Here is a 22282-nt window from a genome sequence, read left to right on the forward strand (position 1 = left end):
GCAAAATGGTGGTAAAACGAGGCGCAAAATGTCAAATAAATAATTAATTAAAAACATACAAGAGAGTATTACGAGCACACAACAGAATGCCAAAAGTGAACACAGTAACAGTCAGAATTATACACAGAAACACTACTCCGCTATATGCTCACACACACAACGATCAGTCACACAAAAAACACGAGAGCGCGAGAGACAGAGACAAAGAGGTGCGGGGGCATCAAATTGAGGCTGCTGCAGGACTCTAATAAAGCACAAAACTGGATCTGAGTCCTGATGGGACACAGGCAGAAAAGCGCATTATGCTGTCCAGGTGCTGCAGGAAACAGAGCACAAGGAGACCCCATGTGATGAGAGAAACAGTCCAAGCAACAACAGGCGAAAAGTCACAGCGGAGTGTATCAGCATGGAGCATGCACCTTAATATCCCTGATCACTCCCTTTTCCTCCCCCCCCACAACCATAGGTAGACCAGTTGCCAAGGATGCTAAGAAGAGGTGTGGAAGAGGATTCAGGTGGGTGAGAATGCATGGAGGGTGGAGGTTTTGATGGCAGACAGAAAAAGAAATATATCAAGGAAATTGAAACGGTAAAGCTCTGGTGTCTTGTGTAATGCTGGCCTACGTTTACCATTGGGAGACGGTGGCACTGATAGAGAGACAACAACAGAGGCTGCTGGTCGGTGAGAACAACTGGGTCACGAGGATTGTGGGAGTGAAAAGAGTGGATAGGAGGATAAATGAACTGAGGGAGGAGACTGGTGTTTGACGGAGAGATTAGTTAGGAGCTTGTCGGAGAGATTAGTAAAAAGCTGGCTGAAGAGGACAGGACACTTGGTGCGGATGGGGGAAGAGAGCATGATAAAGAGAACGGATAGGTTGAGGGAACAAGGTAGGAGGAAAAGAGGTAGACCACGGTTGAGATGGGAGGATCGTGTGAAGAGGGATATCAGTAAGGTGGGGGTGGTTGGAGTATGGGGAGAGTTGGCTGAGAACAGAGGGGAGTTGAGGAGTATTGTGGTACAAGCAAATCCTTGAGGAGAATCTGCTTCAGAGAGCAAAAGCCCTCAGATTTACATTCCAACAGGACAATGACCCCAAGTATACAGCCAAAGCAACACTGGAATGGCTTCAGACCAAGAGAACATGAAAGTCCTTGTGTGGCCCAGCCAAAGCCCAGACTTGAATCCCATTGACAATTTATGGAAAGGCTTGAAGATTGCTGTTCAGCGACGTTCCCCATTCAACTTGACAGAGCTTGAGCAAATCTGCAAGGAAGAATGGGAGAAACTCCCCAAATCCAGATGTGCAAAGCTGACACAGACATTCCCAAAATGACTCGAGGCTGTAATCGCTGCCAAAGGCGCTTCTACAAAGTATTCTGTGTTTTATTTTTAATTGATTTGTAAAAATTTCTAAAAATTAAATTATATTCTCGACAAAAAGTGTCAATTAAACCAAGTTAAATTCAGGCTGTAACACAACAAAATGTGAAAAAAGGCCAAGGAGTGTGAATACTTTCTGAAGACACTGTATGTGCACAATAGATGGATGATCTCTTGTTGCCTTCTTACATTAAAAAAAATTAACTTTCCTGAGTTTTATGAAAATACTTTAATTATTTTCAACATCTTCTGGTTATTTTGCATACTTTTCCAATCCTCTATTTCTTGTTTTTCTTTTATTTTTAACGTTTAAAAACTTTAATTGGCTTTTAAATCTTTCGTTTTTTTACATTCTACATACATTTTTGCATTTTCTTTACTTCAAATCTTTTGTTTTCCTTTTTTACTTAAAATAATTTTTTTAAACATTATTTCCCTTTTCTTAAGTATTTCTGATTTTTACTGACTTTAATTTCTGAGTTTTAAGAACATTACAAATCTGTTTTCTTTTTCAAATTATTGAAAAGTTTAAAACATTTGAAAAACTGGTTTAATTCATATTTAGGTATAGCTCAATGAACAAATTTTTTTTGCCTTTGCAAAACATCTTGCACCTTTTTGTTTGCCGCTAAAGGTGGGTTTTCACGGGACACGCGAACGGTTCGCGAAGGATGCGAATGTCGAAAAAATGGCAAAGTCCAACATTCGTATTTTAGGCTCCAAAAGTTCGCCAAACATGCGCGGGGGTTCGGAAGCGTCGTCAATTGTTCGCAGGAGTCGTTTTTTGTTCGGCGGGTATTTCAAAAATGTTTGAAACAGGATGCGAACAATTGACGACGCTTCCGAACCCCCGCGCATGTTTGGCGAACTTTTGGAGCCTAAAATACGAATGTTGGACTTTGCCATTTTTTCGACATTCGCATCCTTCGCGAACCGTTCGCGTGTCCCGTGAAAACCCACCTTAAGAGATATCGTCCGGATATAGACATAGCAAATAAAGTTTGCACCATGAAGTTGCCTCCTTGTTTCTTTGGAGCAAGGCTGTCTTTGAATTTTAGTGACAAACAATAAATAACTCAGTATCTTTCAAAAAGAGTGGGCCATTGTGTGTACATTTTATATCTTTCAAAATGAGTGGGCCATTGTGTGTACATTTTATATCTTTCAAAATGAGTGGGCCATTGTGTGTACATTTTGTGCTTGGGGTAATAGTCAGGTTCACTATGTTTTTTCGTTCAAAATCATGGTAGATTAGCAAACCTAAACATTTTTGGAAACGTTATTACATGGAAAATCTGAAAATCAATGTTTACATTTGCCAATTCCAACCAATTCGATTCGACCAATTCGACCAATCGCTTCGATCGACCATTCGACCGATTCGATTTGCCAATCAATTTGACCGACCTTTCCTTGTGTGGAACGGACTGTGAAAACGATGCTGACTATATTGTCGGATACGACACACAGGACAGTGATGACGAACTCTGAATGGCATATTCTGTAATCGTGTATATTTTGTCATTGACTGCCTGTGTAGATGTGAAGTTATACCGACTGCATGTGTATATATGATTTTGCTGACTGCCTGTGTATGTTTGGTGATATGAATTATTGTGACACATTTTGATGTTATTAACTGCCTGTACAAAATGATAACATGTATTTGATTATGCAACTTATCGCGAATATAAAGACAGTATTTTGCAATTCAAAACCTTTGATTCGTGTCTTACCATTCCCCATAGCACTAATTTGATACTTTCATTGGATTCCTTGTCCCTGAAAATATAGGTTTAGTATATTTTTAAAAGTTTTTAGGGTAATTAGAGGCAGAAATAGAACAAAATATGTATTTTACAGTGGCCAGTTTGAAAATCCAAAATGGCCGCCATACAGGTATCTCTCCAAATGTAAACATTGATTTTTAGTTTCCTTATGCTATAACCTTTCCAAAAATGTATAGGTTTGCTAATCTACCATGATTTTGAACGAAATATAATTTATTGACATAGTGAACCTGACTATAAGTTAATAATCATCTATGAGGTGGAAGAAAAGCAAAACCTAATGATGCTTTTCAAACCTTATTATGCTTTTCAAACTTTATTATGCTTTTCAAACCTTATTAGAGCCTTCAAAACCTTATTAGAGCTTTCCAAACCTTACCAGAGCTTTTCACACCTTATTAAAGCGATTAGAGCATTTTATTAGAGCTTTCCTATTTCTACTAAGGTTTCTATTTCCAAATGGAAAACCTATTATTATTTTCCCATCTATTATATTATTAATAATTATTATTTCTTTCAGCCAATTATTTTTATTCTAATAGCACATAAACAACTTAGGCTATAAAACATAAACAACAACTTAGGCTTCTACCGACTCCTCTCCAGCCTTGCACCCCCAGCTCTCTCTGTGCTCTGTCCCCCAAATATTCCTACAGGTCGCACAAGATCTGCCAGCAACCCTCTGATGGTTAAACTGCCGAAATCTCGGCTCTCTGCTCACCTTCACTCTTTCATTCCTCTTTTCTCCCGCCTCTGGAACAAACTCCCTCACTCCCTTCAATCCCACTCCTCCCTCCAGGTCTTTAAAACAGCTGTTCACCACCATCTCTTATCTTCCCCCATCCAAAACCTTGATCTTTTCTACCCCCGCTAATTCACCCCAGATCCACCTTGTTTGAAATTCCAACTTCTTTCCTGGAAGTCCTGGCAGTGTCCATATGTTTTATACCTCTCCCACCGCCCCCTTCCCATGCCCCCCCCCCCCCAAAGCCCTCGCCCTCTCTCAGATCTCTCGATGTCTCCATGTCTCTCGGTCCCTGCTCTCAAATGTTGTGTTTGTGTCCTTCCCCCTCTCTCCATCTTGTCTACCGCTCCCGATGTTATATGTTTTATGTGTCGGTTTGTCTTTCTGTGTGATTAATGTTCGCTCTTTCACGAGCCTCGATCTTGTATACAAAAAAAAACAAAAAAAAAAAAACAAAAAAAAAAACACATTTTACAGGAAGATAGATGTCAGATCTGGCATTTGACCTATTTTGATAATTAGTAATTAAGTCATTGACCTATTTTATTGCTTTCATCTATTTTGTGCTTTTGCTGCTCTTTAATGTGCACATTAATATCTGCCAGAAATGATTATACAAGGACAAAAATAGATGTAAGAACCAACAGCACATATCTCTTAGTCAGTTGCTCCATGCTGCAATCCTCCTGGACCCTTGTTCAGTCACACAGCAGTCTCTGGTGTGTTTCTCCATTTCAGCACCACGGACAGTCAAAAGTGTAAAGCACAAAGGTTTATTGGCAGGATTGGCAGGTTCTTCAGGATTGGCAGGTTACCCCTCCACCCCAATGTGCGATTGATGAGCTCTTTCCATTCACCTCGTCTTTTACAGCTTTTCAATACATTTTTTTCCACACTATATTTCCCCTAGTTGATCATATTTTATTTAATCTTTTCTCGACTGCTTTTCATTTTTTTCTCCCTTCACTTTTCCTCCTCTATTTCTCTCTCTCTGTCCCTCTCTCCTGGTGTTGGCTTAGCGGTTAGGGTGCCGGCTTGGGATCCTAGGATCCTGGGCTTGAATCCCCGTCGATCGTTGAATTAACACCAGGGGGGTTGACTCAGCCTGTCATCCTTCCGAGGTCGGCTAATTGAGTGCCAGTTCACTGGTAATTCTCTGTGTGTCACAAGAGGCGACTAACATGGATGGCGGCAGGAAGGGCATCCGGCCATAAAACATTGCTTCAAAAAGGGGACCACGGTGCCCGAAAAAGGCCAACCCCTGCTCTGCGGGGAAAAATGGCCTCTAAAGGTGGTTCTTGTTGTTGTTCCTCCTATTGAATCACCCATTATGTAGATGCAAACATGCACAAAATCACACCACAAAACCAAAACTGAAGCCTTACTTTAATCACAAACATTTGCAGTACATAACCAATCATTTGCATGACAATCCCTTCACATCATAGTTTCAAAAGAAATACAAATGTAAATTTTTTGCACGTTTTGTTCACTCTGGTTAAAGTGATGGAGTTAAAAAGTAAATATGATGGATTTACCGCATTTTCACAAACATACCGTTGTGAATGATTGATGTGGCCGTATAGCTGATCTATTGCACTATTTAGAAGTCACAAGAAAATCTGCACGAGAGAAGTTAAAGACCAAATTCATTCACAGTTGATAAATCTGTTGTAACAATCATGTGTCCAAACATTCAGTAATTTGTTCATCAATTATGATTTGGAAAGACAGATTCCACATCAAACCAGTGACATAAACTGCTCAAAAGTTCTCGCACAGTTAACCAATTTAAGTGACTTCCAAACAAACTCCCAATGAATGATGAATTACCTTTTATAAATGGAAAATGTACGATTTTGATTTGAAAAATCCTCTGAGAGATATTTTATTACTCCAATTATTGTGCAAATCCAGAATATTAATTAGCAATTTCTGGGTTGTTCTTTAGATCTCTCTTTGTCACTCTCAATTACTGATGCAAAACCATTTGAAATTCTGACTCCATGAATCATTACAGTACTTGTATTTCAGCTATATTGCATTACAGTGGAAAACGACTATTCTCGGCGTCATATCCTAGCTTGATATGTATCGCCACATTGCAGCAAAAACTCACAATAATTGAAAAAAACACCGACTAGCAGAGTATTTTCACATCAAAATAAACAACAGCATACAGTGCACAGGTTCAACAGAATATTACTTTAATTTGCTGTACTGTTCTTAGGATACCTTAACCCTAAAGAGTTCTCCATTGGTCAGTAGAAGTTGTAATGTGTGACCTTTTGGAAGCATTATTCCAAACAAACAACAGAATATTCCACAGCTTAGAGCCTGGAAATTGCTGAAAATCTGTAATAGCAATGGGGTTGACATTGACATGACAATTGGAAATGGAATTTTCTACCACATAAATTTGGGTGTAAATCTAAAGTTTTAGTCCTCTCCAATAAATCAGAATTATGCTATTATTTGGGATAATGGAATGGAGTGACATCTCAAAATAAAGTGGGAATAATTGGGGGAAGGAAGGGGTTGGTGGCAGTAGCTATTGGCTAAAAGAGGTGTTTTGTTTAACAAGAAGTCTTTACTTCTTAAAATAATTTTTTTAAACATTCTTTCCCTTTTCTTAAGTGTTTCTGATTTTTACTGACTTTAATTTCTGAGTTGTAAAAACATTTTAATTATTTGTTTTAACATTATTTTTAAAAACAGTTTTTAAAATATTGTGTCAAATTTAATATTACAGGCATATCAGGTTACAAAATGCAAGAGCCTGAAATTTTAATTTCAAAACAACATTTCTTTTCAAATGTTTACTTTCAAAGTCTTTTCAAGCAACCGTTTCAACACCGTTTTTGAAAACAAAAATTTACTTTAACATGTTGGCCTTATGAAATGTGAAATTTAATGTGACAGTGGCACTCAACACATCTTCTTTTGGTTAGTGTCCACAACACATTGCAGATAAATATAAGCAATTTACCCTCAACCATCAAATGTCATATATTTAATTATGACAAATGTAAATGGCACACTTCCAGAAGTATTTGTGAAATTTCTCCCCTATGCAGAAACCTGTCTTCTTATGAGTAAAAAGTCTTAACTACAAACGAGTAAATAAAACACCAAGCAAAACTTTCACCAACATTTGAATCACATACAACAATATTAAGAATACTGAAAACTTAAAATCCTCAGAATTTAAAGAATTTCTAAGCTGTATAGAAGAGAACGCGATGGAAAGGTCAAAACACTTTAGCAAACGTAGCCAACTAAACCATATTAAAAGAATAATATTAAAATAATAAAACAATATTAAAAGAACGATTACGCACACAAAAATTCACATATATTCTACGATCAAAAGAGGTTGCCTCACCTAATCAAGATAGACAGACAAAGAACCTGTTTGTACCTCTTAATAATTAGAAACATCAGAAAAGCATAATTTAATGTCATAATTACACTTTATACAGCCTTCTTACATAACTTACATACTTTCTGCAAACCACTTTAAGGCAATGTTATTAAATGTGGATGGGTTTATTTTAAGCGAATAAGCAGTCTTACTGCACAAGGACATGGTTGCCCTTGACATAACCACGTAACTTGTATTTTTTTTTGAAAAGAAACGACAACTTGCAGGCATCGCTTAAAACCTGCCTTATTCAATGCAGTGCTAAATCAGGATTATGAGGACACTCTTATCCAGTATTAAAGAGATGGTGTTTGTGGTTCATAACCAAGTATAATTGAAATATTGAAACTTTAAACAAATTGTAAAAAAATGAACTCAGGTTACAGACAGAATTCAGGAATACCCAGATAAAGTTGCAAACAGCACTTTGCGTTAATACGCGTGTGCTGTTGATACTCAACGGAGTGCTCACGTCTCAAAAGCAATAATACTACCTTTACCATGCAGTATTGCAGTAACCATGAAACAATGGAGTGGAAATTAAAAATAAATGTGTATGCAATGCGATAGTTGATCTATAAATTAATAAATGATAAAAGGATGACAGCTGGAAAAGTAGGGAAGATAATCAGAAAGACAATTGTCTTGTTTCCCACACCTACAGCAACTGCAAGATATTGTGCCATCTTTTAAAAGTTGACACAAATGGTACAAGTACTGTTGTGAACTTTTAAAGAAAGTCGCTAAGCAGGTTAACTCCCATTGCTAATGTGGGGAACAAATAATAATTTTATATTGAAAACAATAACCTTCCATTGTAAAGGAAATGGTGAGCTAACTGAATGTATTTATCCAAATATTTCACACTAAGTTTTGTGAGTGTGCAAAATAGGATGATTTTACACCCCGCTCCAGGATCCAGATCTGAGCATATGGATGATGAAATTTTCACTGTATAAAAAAATTCAACAAATAAAAAGTTCAATAGATTGTGCTGGCAGTTTAAAGTCAAGTCCAAAAGATTTCAAGCGTGCTATCGGTGAATCATAGCCAGGCAGGGCGTCAACAGACAGATGAGAAGCCGACAGCTATTTATTTAGCTTGGAGTAGCACCCAGAGCAGACAGGAACAGTCTCTTGTTGAGCATTTGGTGCTGAAAGACAAAATGAGAATGAATTTAGGATTTCACAACACAATTGTCAAATATAAGGAAAATTCTGGATTAAAACGAATAAATAAGGCATCAACAAGATTATTTCTGAAAAATCAAGCAACAGGTTGAAACAGGTACAAACAGGTACAACTGAAAAGGCAAAACAAATTTGGGGGCCTACACTGTCCCCTGTCTGTTCAATATTATTATCCCATCCCTTCACCCCCCTGCTAGATTGTTAGCTTGGCTTCAATCTTTGCAGATCATGCAAATGATTTTTTTTGTATACATGGTTGAGGCTCATGGAAGAGCTAGATTGCTACTTATTCTTGACATATGGAATATCTATGTATTACAGATCCAGGGGTGGGGGTCTTTTATTTTGCGCTAGTGGAGAAAAATCATACGACCTTTCAAGGGGACCCCAAATACCTCTAGCTGCCAGCTTGAAAAGCAAGGCAGGGAGCCAAACAGTAGAGTCAAAGGCACAAGAGATGTCCAGACAAAGGCCTTGACTTCATGTTTGAGATTCAGAGATTCATTTCACTTCATTTTGAGTTAGAAGAAGTAACATGTCGAGAGTGGAATATGAGGTGCACAAACAAAATATCGCAGAAATAGAGATGAGATGACTTGAGGTCTGCAGTGATAATATGCCTTCATTTTTGAGGGAAAGAAACCTGACCAGTCTGAAGATGAGAGCATCAGTCTTGGCCACCCTTTTTGTGGATAGTGGGAATCTAGCCTTTCCACAATGAAAGAAAGTGACCATGAGAGACAAAGGGAGAAGGGAGGAGAGAGAGGGAGAGGGGGAACAGAGAGAGAGAGAGAGGGAGGGAGGACAGAGAGGTGGGGCAGGGGAGAGAGAGAGGAGAGGAAAGGAGAGGGGGGGCATAGAGGTAGGGGGTAGGGACATAGAGGTAGGGGGTGTGGGACAGAGAGGTATATATATAAAAGGGCCAGTCAAAAAGAAACCTTAAAATGGCGATATAAATTCGAGAATGTAATGTGTGTAGTTGTAGACGACATATGTTATATCTATGGGTAAGAGTCATGTTTTGCCTGTTTTAGATCTGGCAACATTGAGCATATGACGTCTGTAGAGCAGTTCCAAGATGGCGGCTCCCTTAGAAGCATGCACCAGGGCGGAGCAACGTTCTGTCATCCCTTTCTTCGGAAGTGAGGGTGTGAATCCCAGTGAAATGCATCGCAGAATGAAGATGCAATATGGTGACGCATGTTTATCGCTGCAGCATGTGTACGACTGGGACAGGAAGTTTAAAAGTGGAGTGTCCAGTGTGGCAGACGCTGCTCGCTCGGGCCGGTCTCACACAGCCGACACACCAGAAATGGTTGCAGGAGTTGAGCGCGTGCCAAGGGAAAACCGTCGCATTACGCTGGATGAAGTGGTCCCCAAATTGAACATTAGCCATGGTTCAGCACACCATATCATTCACACCGTGCTGGGATTCCGCAAAGTGTCTGCAAGGTGGGTGCCTAGAAAACTCACACCCGAACTGAAAGAATGGCGAGTGGACGCATGTGAAGAACTTCTGCGACCTTACGAAACAGAAGGCGACGCTTTCTTACAGCGCGTAGTAACTGTGGATAAAAGCTGCGTCCAATACTTTCAGCCAGAAACGAAGAGGGCAAGCAAAGAGTGGCACCATTCAACTTCACCGAAGCCCAAAATATTCCGCACACAGCCGTCCGCAGGAAAAGTGATGCTGACGCTCTTCTGGGATAGCCGAGGCCCACTTGTAGAGCATGACATTACATTACATGAGCATTACATTACATGAAATGTAATGCAAATTGGAGCATGACATTACATGGCTACGAAGACCCTGAAGACCCAAAACACCCTGAAGGCCCAAACCCCGAAAATCCCAAAACACCCCAAAGACAGAATTTAACCGCTCTCCCCCCACCACCCCCCCCCCCCTCCACCATTCCCCTACTTCCCCCCACGATTCTCAATCCACCATCACCACCACTAACCCACACCCATCATTCCCACCATCCCTCACTCCCTGAGAAAGCAGACATGGTCAAAGATGCCTATCCCTCTGAAACGATGTGTGGTGAGGCGCGCAGAGCACGCTGAGTCAGGCTGGTATATATTAAGGCAGAAGTACTGCTTTTGAAGGTTTCAGCAATTGATACAATCATAACCAGTTGTCGAGGTGTCAAGGCAGACTGGGATTTTTTTTCCTTTTGTGGGGAAGATAATTGCATGCTCAAAAGAGGGCTGTGAATTAGTGGTGTGGGTAAGGGGTTTGGAAAGTTGGTGGGGAGGGACAGGAATGGAGGGAATGGAGAGATTGGTAATCTTGGCTTTTCATGTAAATATGGCTGTGATAAAACATCTATACATTTTGTCACAGCTAATCAAAGCCAGTAGGCTGGCCTGTTCATGACCAAGTTGAAACCGTGGCTCCTGATGCAGGCAAGTCACATCAAAATCTCATATGCCATTCTTGCCTGTCCATTGTCTACCAACATCCTAGAAATCAATGTAAAAGTACACTGATGTCTGCAAATATCTTTGTTCTTGACTGTGATATACTGTATGTATCGGCTTTTCGATGAACCTGAGATCACTGGAAAAACAAATAGTGTTGAGACAGCTTTTCATGAGCAACATGCATTCAGACATCTTACAAGAGTGAAGGAATAAAATAAGTACTGTTGGACCCCGACATTCACGGTTCCGACATTCACGGACGACATTCGCATTTGTATTCACGGTTCATACATTATGACCTACTTCTACATTCGTGACCCAGCTTGACAGACCTGTTGAACTACAGGCCTGTCAGCTTGACATCGGTGGTTGCAAAGTTAATGGAGTCGATAGTAAGTGATGCCACAGTAAAACACTTGATGTTGTATGACTTGTTTTGCGATGCTCAACATAGGTTCACCCCTGGGAGGTCTTGCATAACTCAGCTCCTGTGGCAGTTGCCAGACCGGACTCGATCACTGGATGACAGAGTGCACAGGGATGTTATTTTTCTCGACTTTCGCAACGCTTTTGATTCGGTCCCCCACAAAAGACTCCGAGAGAAGGCAAGATCTTATGGTATTGAAGAACCTGTCATCACGTGGCTGGAAGCTCTCCTCACCAAGAGGCGTCAAAGGGTCATTGTGAATGGAGCAAAGTCAGATTGGGCAGATGTACTCAATGGAATACCACAGGGCATAGTGTCCTTGGTCCGACACAATTTGTCATCTTCATCAATGACCTACCGGCTTCATTCCGTAGCCGTATCTAACTCTACACGGAAGATGCCAAAGTGTATGGACCAGCATTCGACCAAGCATCGACTTTAGTCATCCAGAAGGACCTAGATAGTGCCCACAGCTATGGTTACGTCCTTTCAATTTGAACAAATGCAAGACTCTGCACCTGGGTAATAGTCAGGTTCACTATGTTAACAAATATAATTTCGTTCAAAATTTTGGTAGATTAGCAAAACTATACATTTTTGGAATATTCAGAGCATGAGGAATCCAAAAATTAATGTTTACATTTGCGTAGACACCTTTGCGAAAATGACACTCAGGACAGTGATGAAGATAGTCAGGTTCACTATGTTAACAAATATAATTTCTTTCAAAATTTTGGGATTAGCAAACCTGTACATTTTTGGAATCTTCAGAGCATGGAGAATCTGAAAATCAATGTTGGCATTTGCACAGACACCTGCATGGCCGCCATTTTGGATTTTGAAAATGGCCGCCATAAAATACATATTTTGCGCGATCTCGGCTTCTAGTCAACCTAGAGACTTAATTAAATATGCTAATCCTATGTTTTCTGGGTCAAGGAATCCAATAAAGGCCTCAAAATAGTGCTCAGGATTGTAGAAAAGCAACAAACAAAGGTAATTGAAAACCATTGTCTTTATATTTGTGATATAACTGTATTACATAATACATGATATTGCAAGTCCTTTGAAGTTATAGGTTGTTATACTATATAGGAAGTTATAGGTAGTATCAGATTGAACTATAAGTCCTATACACAGGATCTACGAGGTCTATACCGTTCAGGAATATGCTTTTACAGATCTTCATCACTGTCCTGAGTGTCATTTTCGCAAAGGTGTCTACGCAAATGTAAACATTAATTTTTGGATTCCTCATGCTCTGAATATTCCAAAAATGTCTAGTTTTGCTAATCTACCAAAATTTTGAACGAAAAAAACATAGTGAACCTGACTATAAAGGTAACATCAGAAAGTCGTACCATATGAGGAATGCAAAGTTGCAGAAAGTGATTGAGGAGATCGACCTTCGGACTATCATGGATAGGGAATTGAGCTTCCATAAACATATGGCAGTTCAGATTAACAAGGCCAACCAAACACTTGGGCTAATCAAACGATCCTTTGTGAGTCTGAATGAAGAAACCCTCCCTGTGATGTTCAAGGCACTGGTATGCCCACTGTTGGAGAATGGCAACATTGCCTGGCACCCTAGATTCCTGATGGACATTGATGATGTTGAGAAGGTCTGGAGATGAGCTACAAGGATGATTCCCACCCTCCATGAACTTTCCTATCCGGAGAGACCCCGGCATTTGAATATGTTTTCACTCTTCTCCCGCCATTGCTGTGGTGATATGATCCAAATGTTTAAGGTAATACATGGAATTGACCGAATTAGACCACACCATTTCTTCACTCCGACTCAACATCCTTCAATGCGGGACCACTCCCTTAAACTGAAAATGCCAAAATCAAGACTCACTGCTCACCTTCACTCTTTCATCTTTTCTACCCCCAATAATCCACCCCAAATCCACCTCCTTCAAATTCCCCGTTTTATTTAGTGAAAGTCCTTGTAGTGTCCATCTTGTTTATCCCGTGTAACCCGCCCCAGCCATCTCCCTTCCACAGATCTCCCGATGTCCCTGTTCCCTACTGTTGTTGTGCTTCCCTCACTTTCCCTCTTGTCTCCTGCTCCCTTTAATTAATATATGTTCTGTGTTAGCTCTTACACAAGCATCGACTTAGTATACAACAAGATATTCCGCTCACACGGTTCAGACATATATGGCGGCGGCCATCTTGGATTTTGACGTGGCGACCCAATTTTCAATAGCGTTCTTCCTTATGCGTGGTTACACCCACTCACCAGATTAGAAGTTAGTAGTTCATTTATTTTTCAAGATATTCCGCTCACAAGGTTCAACGCACGCACGCACACACGCACGCACGGACGCACACATGGACGGAGGGGAAAACCATAGTCCCCCTTTCGCTCCACGGTGCGACGGGGGACAAAAAAAAGGTCTAGACAAGGTTTGTTGGGATGAGCGTTTCCAATTGCAATGACCCTCAACTAATCATGAGCTGTTAGTGAGCTGCACCTGCATCAACCACCAAATTTACCAAGTACCATCCATAGTGCAGATCGGTAGATCTACAGGACTACCTTCGCTACCGTAGCCAAGATGATGATGATGATGATGATGATGATGATGATGATAAATTTGTGCAGACAGCACACAAACCCTTTTTGTTACCCTTTTGTTCATGCACAAATATAAATGCACGTACTCTTAAATTGACTATAAACCAAACTTTAGTTCTTTGTGAAATATAATTCTATGAAGGACAGAACAATACACATTTTATGAGAGTAATAGTTTTGCAAAATGAAACAAGAGCAATCAAAGATTGCAGATCCTCGCCAGGACGTGTTTTTGTGGTGTATTTTGTGTGGTATTTAGTAGCTGCTGTGTTTGTGTGGTTTATTGATGATGCAGAGTTATGTTCAATCCATTATGGCTGCCGAACCACGTGACCGATGACGTCATCAATTTAATTCTCCCATAAAATTTTTGCGTAAATCACGCTCGAAAATGTTCAAACTGATCAGATCAAGCGTTCTACTTGTCCAAGAATGACATCATAACGAAGACACCAATGACATCATCATGAATTTGTGTTGTTCCCCATGGGTAGTACTTTACAATGAGCCATGTTTCATTTTTTTCCATGGAGCGGTTTCAGAGATATAGAGGTGTAAAGTTTTTTTGGGTTTTCCAAGATGGCGCCCATACCACGTGACCTATGTATGACGTCATCAATATCTTTAAAATATTCTACAGGAGGAGGCGCTCCTATGTTGAAACCTTTGTATCAATCGGACCAAGGGTTGTAGAGAAAAGCATGCTCACGTTCTGTGAGGACAAACAAACAGACAAACAAATGGACCCAACTGCAATACCCTCTCTTGTGGCGAGGGTAAATAAAGAGACAAAGCTTGTGAAACTGGTATTGTATAGCCTCAATGGACAAATGATTAAAGCAACCTTCCAAAGATTTTTCATAATTTCCAACGAATGCAAAGAGATATTGGGCCCAAACAGAAGTTGTAACAAAATGACAAACTCCTGTTGAGAAAATATTAATTTCCCTCTTTACCTCTTTAAAAAAAACAACAACACTTGAACGCTACATAAATCTACCAAACTCATTTTATTACTACCTAGTCCACTGAAAACAAACCTGTGGCTCCCATTGCAGACTTAGTAACACGGTAAGAACAGCAACGTGAGCAGAAGCCATTTCCACAGTTGCTGCAGCAGTGCTGAAGAAGAGAAGATATCAAAAAGTATAAATAAATGATAATAATAATAAATGTGGATAGATAAAATAAAACAAAAGCAGTCAAACAAAACACATTCCATATGTATTGTAGCATATCCACATTCAAACAATTTTTGGGTGTCGCTGGTTGTTATCTCCAAATGCGGGTTTGAGAAGGTGGAACGGAGCCCTCCCAGGTCTCGATGTATCCACCTTTGTGTGTATGTGTGTGCATGTTTGTGTGTGTTTGTATGTGTGTATGCATGTAAGTTGTTTTTGCCTGCCATCCCCACATGTGGGTGGTCCTCAGGAGATGGAAAAGAGATCTACCAGGTCTCAAAGTATCCACCTCCGTTAGCGTGTGTGTGTAATGTGTACAACATGTCAGGTATAATATGTGTATGATCAGTGATCACATAGCCATATGTGTGTACTGCACATAATATGCATAAAATGTGTATAAATCACGATTCATGTGCATGTACAATTGCAATCGTGCATGTGTACGTGTAAATCACGATTCATGTGTGTGTGTGTGTGTGTGTGTGTGTGTGTGTGTGTGTGTGTGTGTGTGTGTGTGTTTACATGCCACCACCACCGGTCGTCATCTCCACTCCCGAGTCTCTAAGACTGAATGGAGCCTTCCCTGGTCCTGAAGCATCTATCTTCAACACAGCAAGGAACCACAACTCATGGACCAAGCTGTCTCCTTATCCATGCTCCGTTTACCCCTGTGTCCCCGAAGTCGAGACAATGTAGATCCACACGACTTCCTGTGTGGCCTCCAGTGTACGTCCTGTCTTGGTATCTTTCTTCTCGGTCTCATCCTTTCTTGACGGGATAGGGTCAACATGCCGCAAGGCAAGGCCAGGGAGCCAAGGTGCATCCCAAATGCATGTCGATCGGTGCAACTCTGGGCACCTCCCGCACAGCTCTCTGCCTCACCAAAGCTGCCATCCTCGGCTAGGTTCTCGCTCCCATCGAAGTAGATGTATTTGGCGCGGTCCTGGATCCCACGGAACTCAGTCCCATGCAGGCGGAACTTGGCAAAAAAGGGAGTCGCCAAAGCTCGGAATTTCGTTCTCAGCATGATGGGGTCGGAAACACCTAACAAGCCGCAAGACCATGCCGCGCCCCAAATGCATGTCGATCAGCACGACTCTGGGTGCCACATGCGGCCCTCTGCCTCACCAAAGCTGCCCTCAGCTCGGTTCTCACCCCCATCAAAGTCATATGGATATCGTGGTCCTCGATTCCACAAAACTCAGTTTCTGTTATCCTCAACGAGCGGACCTTTGCAAGAGGGAGTTCGCCAAAACTCAGGCCTTTCCTCCCCGCAACATGGGGTGAACAAGTCCCGCCAAGCTGCAGGGCCAGGTCGCATCACACATGCATGTCGGATGGCGTGATACCGGGTGCCTTGTACACATCTGGTCCCATTGAAGCTGCCGTTGTCAGCTCGGTCTTCAGTGCCTTCAAAATTGATGTATTCGACGTGGCCCTCGGTCCTTTCCATCCCAGGGAAAGGGAGGCGGAAAACCATGCCGCCTCTCCCTCACCACCATCATGTGTCTGTGCATGTGTATGTTGGGTGTGTGTGTGTGTGTGTGTGTGTGTGTCAATAAACTTTGCTATTGGAAAAAAGGAGTACAATAAAGAATCACAACCTCAATTTTTGGTTTAATGAAGGGGACACAGCAGATTAAAATTTTCATATGCAAGTCAATTTGTGCCTTTAATAAAATTACTGCAAATAAAATGAAAGTACATTTCACTTTGCATGTATGAAGTTTGCTTCCCTTCATTAAAATATATCAAATTTGAAATAGAACAGTACTCATCGACATCGCGACGTCGACCGATATGCCTCCGCCCACATTATTACATCATTACACTCGTATATACTTGCACCAAGTTTGATTTAAATCCCTTCAGCTGTTCTCAAGTATCACATTTTTACCTGACATGACTTCTGACCTTTGACCTTTCATGCCAAGATCTAATCAGTTCTTCTTTACCTCATCATCTATACTTCTACCAAGTTTGGTCAAAACCCCATCACTGGTTCACAAATGAGCTCGGTAACATAATTTTTACCCAACAGGATCTATGACCTTTGACATATTGACCCCATAATCGAATCAGTTCATATTGCATCATTATACATACTCGTGCCAAGTTTGACTTGGATCCCTTCAGTCGTTCTTAAGTTATCGCCTACTGTACATGAAATGGTCTTTCTGACTTTCTTTCATCAATGATCCTTCTAACTCTGGAGAATCCTCTTCATCTCTTTGATGATGACTCCACCCTCTGCCGTGACATCTTTCATCCTTCAGACAGGCAGGCAGCAGCCTCTTCAGTCTCTGCAGCTCCAGATAGAATCACAAGCTCCTCAAACACTTGAAATGTGTCTTTCAATTCTGACAAATCTCACACACTCTCTCTCTCTCTCTCTGTGTCTCTCCAAAAGGACCGTCTGGTGGACCCTTCCATTAACTTCCCAATCCTCTTGAAGAAGTTCAGTCATTCTTGGGCCTCACTATCAGCCATGATCTTTCTTGGGTGAACCACATTTCAAAGTTGGCCTACAAAGCCAGTCGCAGACTGGGCATCCTCTGTCGTGCAAAGTCCTTCCTTCTGAACTGTGCTCCTATCAACCTACAAGGTTTTCATTCACAGCTTGATGGAATACTGCTCTCCCCTCTCGGGTGACGCCGCCATACCTCAACTTCGCTCAGCGTGACGTTGCGGAAATCAAGGCCATCAAAATCACTCTAATCTCCCTCATTAAAAATGAAACTGAGCCAATTACTTTCACATTACAGACAGGTCGGCGGTCTCTTTCTTATACCGTTTCTTTTCTACACTTGCACCCTTTGCCCTTTCCATGCTCAATCACTCCTCCTGCTAGGTTTCTGCAGTGTGCATGCAGTCCGCCAGTAACCACCTTCTGCTTAAACTTCCAAAATTCAGGCTCACTGCCCACCTCAACTTAGTTGTTCCTCACTTCTCCCATGTATGGAACCACCTTCCAGAGGCTGCCTGGCTTATTCTTCCCCCTAAGACTTCAAGCAAACAGTGCACCACTTGTCATCCCCAACTCTGACTTATGATCTTCATTACCCCTAAGAACCTTTCATACCTCAACCATTTTATTGCTGGTTCCCTTCCTCCCTGTCTTCTCCTGTTTGTTCATTCCCTTGATGTTTGTCCCACTGTCAGTTCTACCTTGCTCTTCCATGAGCATCCCTCCTGTAAAGAAAAAGAAAAAAAACAAACAGGAAAAAAAATGCCACCAGCACACAACATAGTCTGACAACCAGCCTCAGTCAAGACTTTCTCACAGCTTTAGAAAATCAATCTACACATACCACATCAAAAGCTACGAAGGTATGTTGAAAAGTAATACCTCATATTTTTAGCTACCCTGGAAGGTAGTTCTGGGGAGCTTATGCGATGCCGGGTCGTCCGTCCGTCAGTCAGTCCGTAACCACTTGCAACTTCTTCTCGGAAACAGCTGATGGGATTGTGACGAAACTTGGCACAAATGATGTTGGGTATGTTGAGACTAAAGTTTGTTCATTGCATTAAAGGATCGGAGTCTAAGGGGGTTTACCGTGGGTCAAAGTGGATCCAGGTTTGACCCCCCAAAACAGGAATTTGCTTTTTTCTCTGAAACTACACACACTATTTCGATGAAACTTGCCCACAACCTTCATCGCCCGTGATTTACCAAAGTTTGTTCACGGCACTAAGAAAATCTGGCCCTGAGGGAGTATACGGGGGAGGTGCGAGGGGGGTTGCCCACCAAAATAGGTATTTTTTTTGTTTGTTTGTTTAAAGTCTTATGATTATATTAGTATTAATCTACATGCTGCTCTGTCTTCTAGCAACCATTGAAAGGGATTTAAAATACCTTCAGTCAGTGTAGTATCCTGCTTTGTTCTACCAGGTGAGCGCCAGGGATATTGCCCCTATTTTTGATTCCAAAACTGGTAAAAATATTCAAATGAAACAAAGCGCATTCTGTACATTAGTTCTTCCCACCACTGGATACAAGGTTTGTGAATCTGCCAAGTCAGCAAGACACACAGTTCTTTCGTGACGGCATCACAAAACTACATGAACGTTGGCAGAAATGTGTGCACCGCAGTGGTGATTATGTTGAGAATATGCACCATGGTAAAATAAAGATTAACGTTAGTATTTGTCTTTGTTTCATTCAAATATCTTTCCTTGTTTTGAAGGAAAACAAGAAGAAAAAAAATGGCGTGCATATGTAAGCAATCAATCATTATCTGTGTGTCAAGTGTGAATAACATCGGCAAATGCATGTCCGAGAAATGGTTGAGGACGTGTTCAACATCGGTTTATTTTACAACTAAAATTGCTGCCAGTCGACCATCTTTGATTGCATCGTAAAAGAAAATGATGTACATATGTATGAATGATCGTTTGGAGGCCATTTTCCCCCGCTATAGCGGGGGTTAGCCTTGCGGGCCCCATGACCTCATGGTTCCTTTTTGAGGCAGTTTTTATGGCCGGACGCCCTTCCTGACGCCAACCCTTAATCGCCTCTTACGATGAGCAGGGATACGGTGTACCTATTCTAAACCGGGGTACACACCGGGATCATTCATCCCAGCAAGCTGGTACTCAATTTACCGACCTCAGAAGGATGACAGGCTGAGTCAACCCCCCTGGCGTTAATTCAGCGATCGACCGGGATTCGAAGCCAGGATCCTAGGATCCCAAGCCAGTACCCGAACCACTAAGCCAACACCAGGCTGATGTACATATGTATACCATCCTGTATTGTCTTTGTGCCAAGTATGGACAAAATCGGTCCATACATCTCTGAGATATGGTTGCGGACACATGGACGGACAATACCAAATCCATAAGCCACTGTTTCAGACTAAGTCCAACGGGGGCTAATAAATAGGACGCATTACTTTTGGACACACGTTCGTATATTCAACGCCAATCTACAATTCTGGTCTCACACATAAATTACCAAGAATCATTTAGACTTACCCGTTTCTTCAGCACAAAGAAAGCCACATTGCAGGAACAACATGTACCTGTAACAATAGGACAGAGTCAGTAATTAATAGAATATTAGGCAGAGCTGCAACTACCAACTAGTGCTTCTTTTGAAAATCAGTTTGATCTCTACATGAGGCTCATGAATGACACAAAAAGAATAATTAGAATGCCAAAAAAAGAAGAAAAAAGAACCCGGGTATCACAACCTGTTAAAAACAAACACCCATGAGATAAAATTGGAAATAATTTCTGCTCCATATATAAAGGTAATGTTTAAAAACTGATCTTTCCTTTCATCTTGAATGAAACAAGTCAACTTTCAAAAAGTCAGCATTATTACATGTGACCACTCAATATTTTTCCTTCACCTATATATATATATACACTAATAGGGTATGCTTGCACAGTGTGTAAGGAATAACAAACTGTGCTTCATACGTAGGTACATCATAAATAGAAGATTTATGTTTATGGGCAAGCATCACCGACCTGCTGCTATATATCAATTTAGATTTATTTATTTATTTTACAGACGTGTTTACGTTTCTTTTACATAAATTTTCATTGAGGTTTTTATTTCACAGTTTACAGTTATAGAAATTACAATTTTCAAATGCTAGATATTGATTGAGGTTTTAATATATTTTTTTACAGATGCGTTTACGTTTTTAACTCAACTGGACTCCCGTCCAGTTGAGTTCATCACATACTGAACCCTCCGGCGTCCGTCGTCGTCCATTAACTTTTCGTCGTTAACACTCCAGCGTCCACAAATATCAACCGATTCTGATCAAACTTGACATGCAGCATCCTTACCCCAAGCACCAGGTTGGTATTACATTTCAGCCCGATCCGTTGAAAAATGGCGGACTAAGGCGACCATTTTGTTTTTGGTCATGAAAACGACGTTAACACTCTAGCATCCACAAATATTAACAGATTTTGATCAAACTTAGAATGTTTAACCCTTACCACACAAGGTAGGTTGCTCTTGCATTTCAACCCGATCCGTCACAAAATGGCCGCCATAGGCCGCCATATTGTTTTCAGCTCCGAAACGACGTTAAGACTTTAACGTCCACAAATATTTATGGATTTTCATCAAACTTGGTGTGTGAGACTCTTACCACACAAGGTGGGTTGCGATCGCATGTCAACCAGATCTGTCACAAAATGGCCGCCATCGGCCGGCATATGCATTTGTGACGTTATGTGGGCATGTTCACTGGGACAAGATGTGGGGGTGGGTGACTTTGACAGCGAATTACACCCGTTTCCGTTTATCTACACAACTATATTTCTGCAACATTGTTGCAAAGTGTAACATTGTATCAATTGTAAAACAAGGACAAGTATAAGGATACAAGGACCTTAAAATTATAACACAAGGTTGTTGGCTTTTCATTTAAGTCAAATCTTGTACAGACAACTGACCTGTCCAGTCAGTTCAGTTGAGTTCTGCTTCCCTGGAAGCTCGAGTTTTTTGTAAACGTAAATTTTGATTTATGGACAGTTTCCGGCAGTTCTATAATTTTTTTACTGGTATACCGGCTTCCATGTCCATCATCACACCAAATTTCAGCTTTCTATGACACCCGGAAGGTACCGAACATTAATATCAATCAGTCAGTTAGTTAGTCAGTGGTTAGAAAGATCTTTATATACATATTGTTGCGGATTTGAGAATCCTGTAATTGTTTGTAAATATCACCCTCTGTAAATAATGTAATAATTCCTTGTAAATACCTCCATTAATTGTAAAGGTCAACGGTCGTCCCTTTAGCTAGTCCATGTACAAGCACGTAGCCAATCATAGAACCTCTCTATAGTTATTTCTTTATTATGTGAATTAGTTAAGGCTCTGTTTTCCACTAGTTGACATTGCATTGCACCAAATGAAATAAGATAGATCCCCTTTTCAAATTCCCCAAAGCCTCCATTTCCAACCGCATTCCCCAAAACTGCATTATTAGCAACTGCATTCGCCGCCATGCCATGTGCTCTAACTCGGGGAAGAAAGGCGTGCCCGCCCATCGTCATCAGGGGGAGAAGTCAGCCAAGCGCCAGGAACAAGGCGTGGCTTTGCCAACGCCTCATCAAGGGGCGGGATTGGTGAGCCCTCGCGACCA

General features: G+C 41.1%; 1 protein-coding gene across 4 annotated transcripts in view; it reads right to left on the minus strand.

The window, feature by feature from the left end:
• Positions 1 to 5290: 5290 nt before the first annotated feature.
• Positions 5291 to 22282, minus strand: part of ZFYVE27 (zinc finger FYVE-type containing 27) — a 168188-nt gene continuing 151196 nt past the window's right edge. For 2 of the 4 annotated variants that reach the window (XM_068110348.2, XM_068110347.2), the window contains 3 exons: positions 20142 to 20188; positions 15021 to 15102; positions 5291 to 8496 (listed from right to left, as the gene is read on the minus strand). In XM_068110348.2, the coding sequence (XP_067966449.2) occupies positions 8432 to 8496; positions 15021 to 15102; positions 20142 to 20188 (194 nt within the window). In that variant the 3' untranslated portion in view covers positions 5291 to 8431. The remainder of the gene's footprint in view (positions 8497 to 15020; positions 15103 to 20141; positions 20189 to 22282) is intronic. The other 2 variants (XM_078774332.1, XM_068110349.2) reach the window with 1 other exon arrangement.

The sequence above is a fragment of the Myxine glutinosa genome, chromosome 3 (genome assembly GCF_964187855.1).
Source record: "Myxine glutinosa chromosome 3, kmMyxGlut1.1, whole genome shotgun sequence".
In the NCBI taxonomy this organism is placed as follows: domain Eukaryota; kingdom Metazoa; phylum Chordata; class Myxini; order Myxiniformes; family Myxinidae; genus Myxine; species Myxine glutinosa.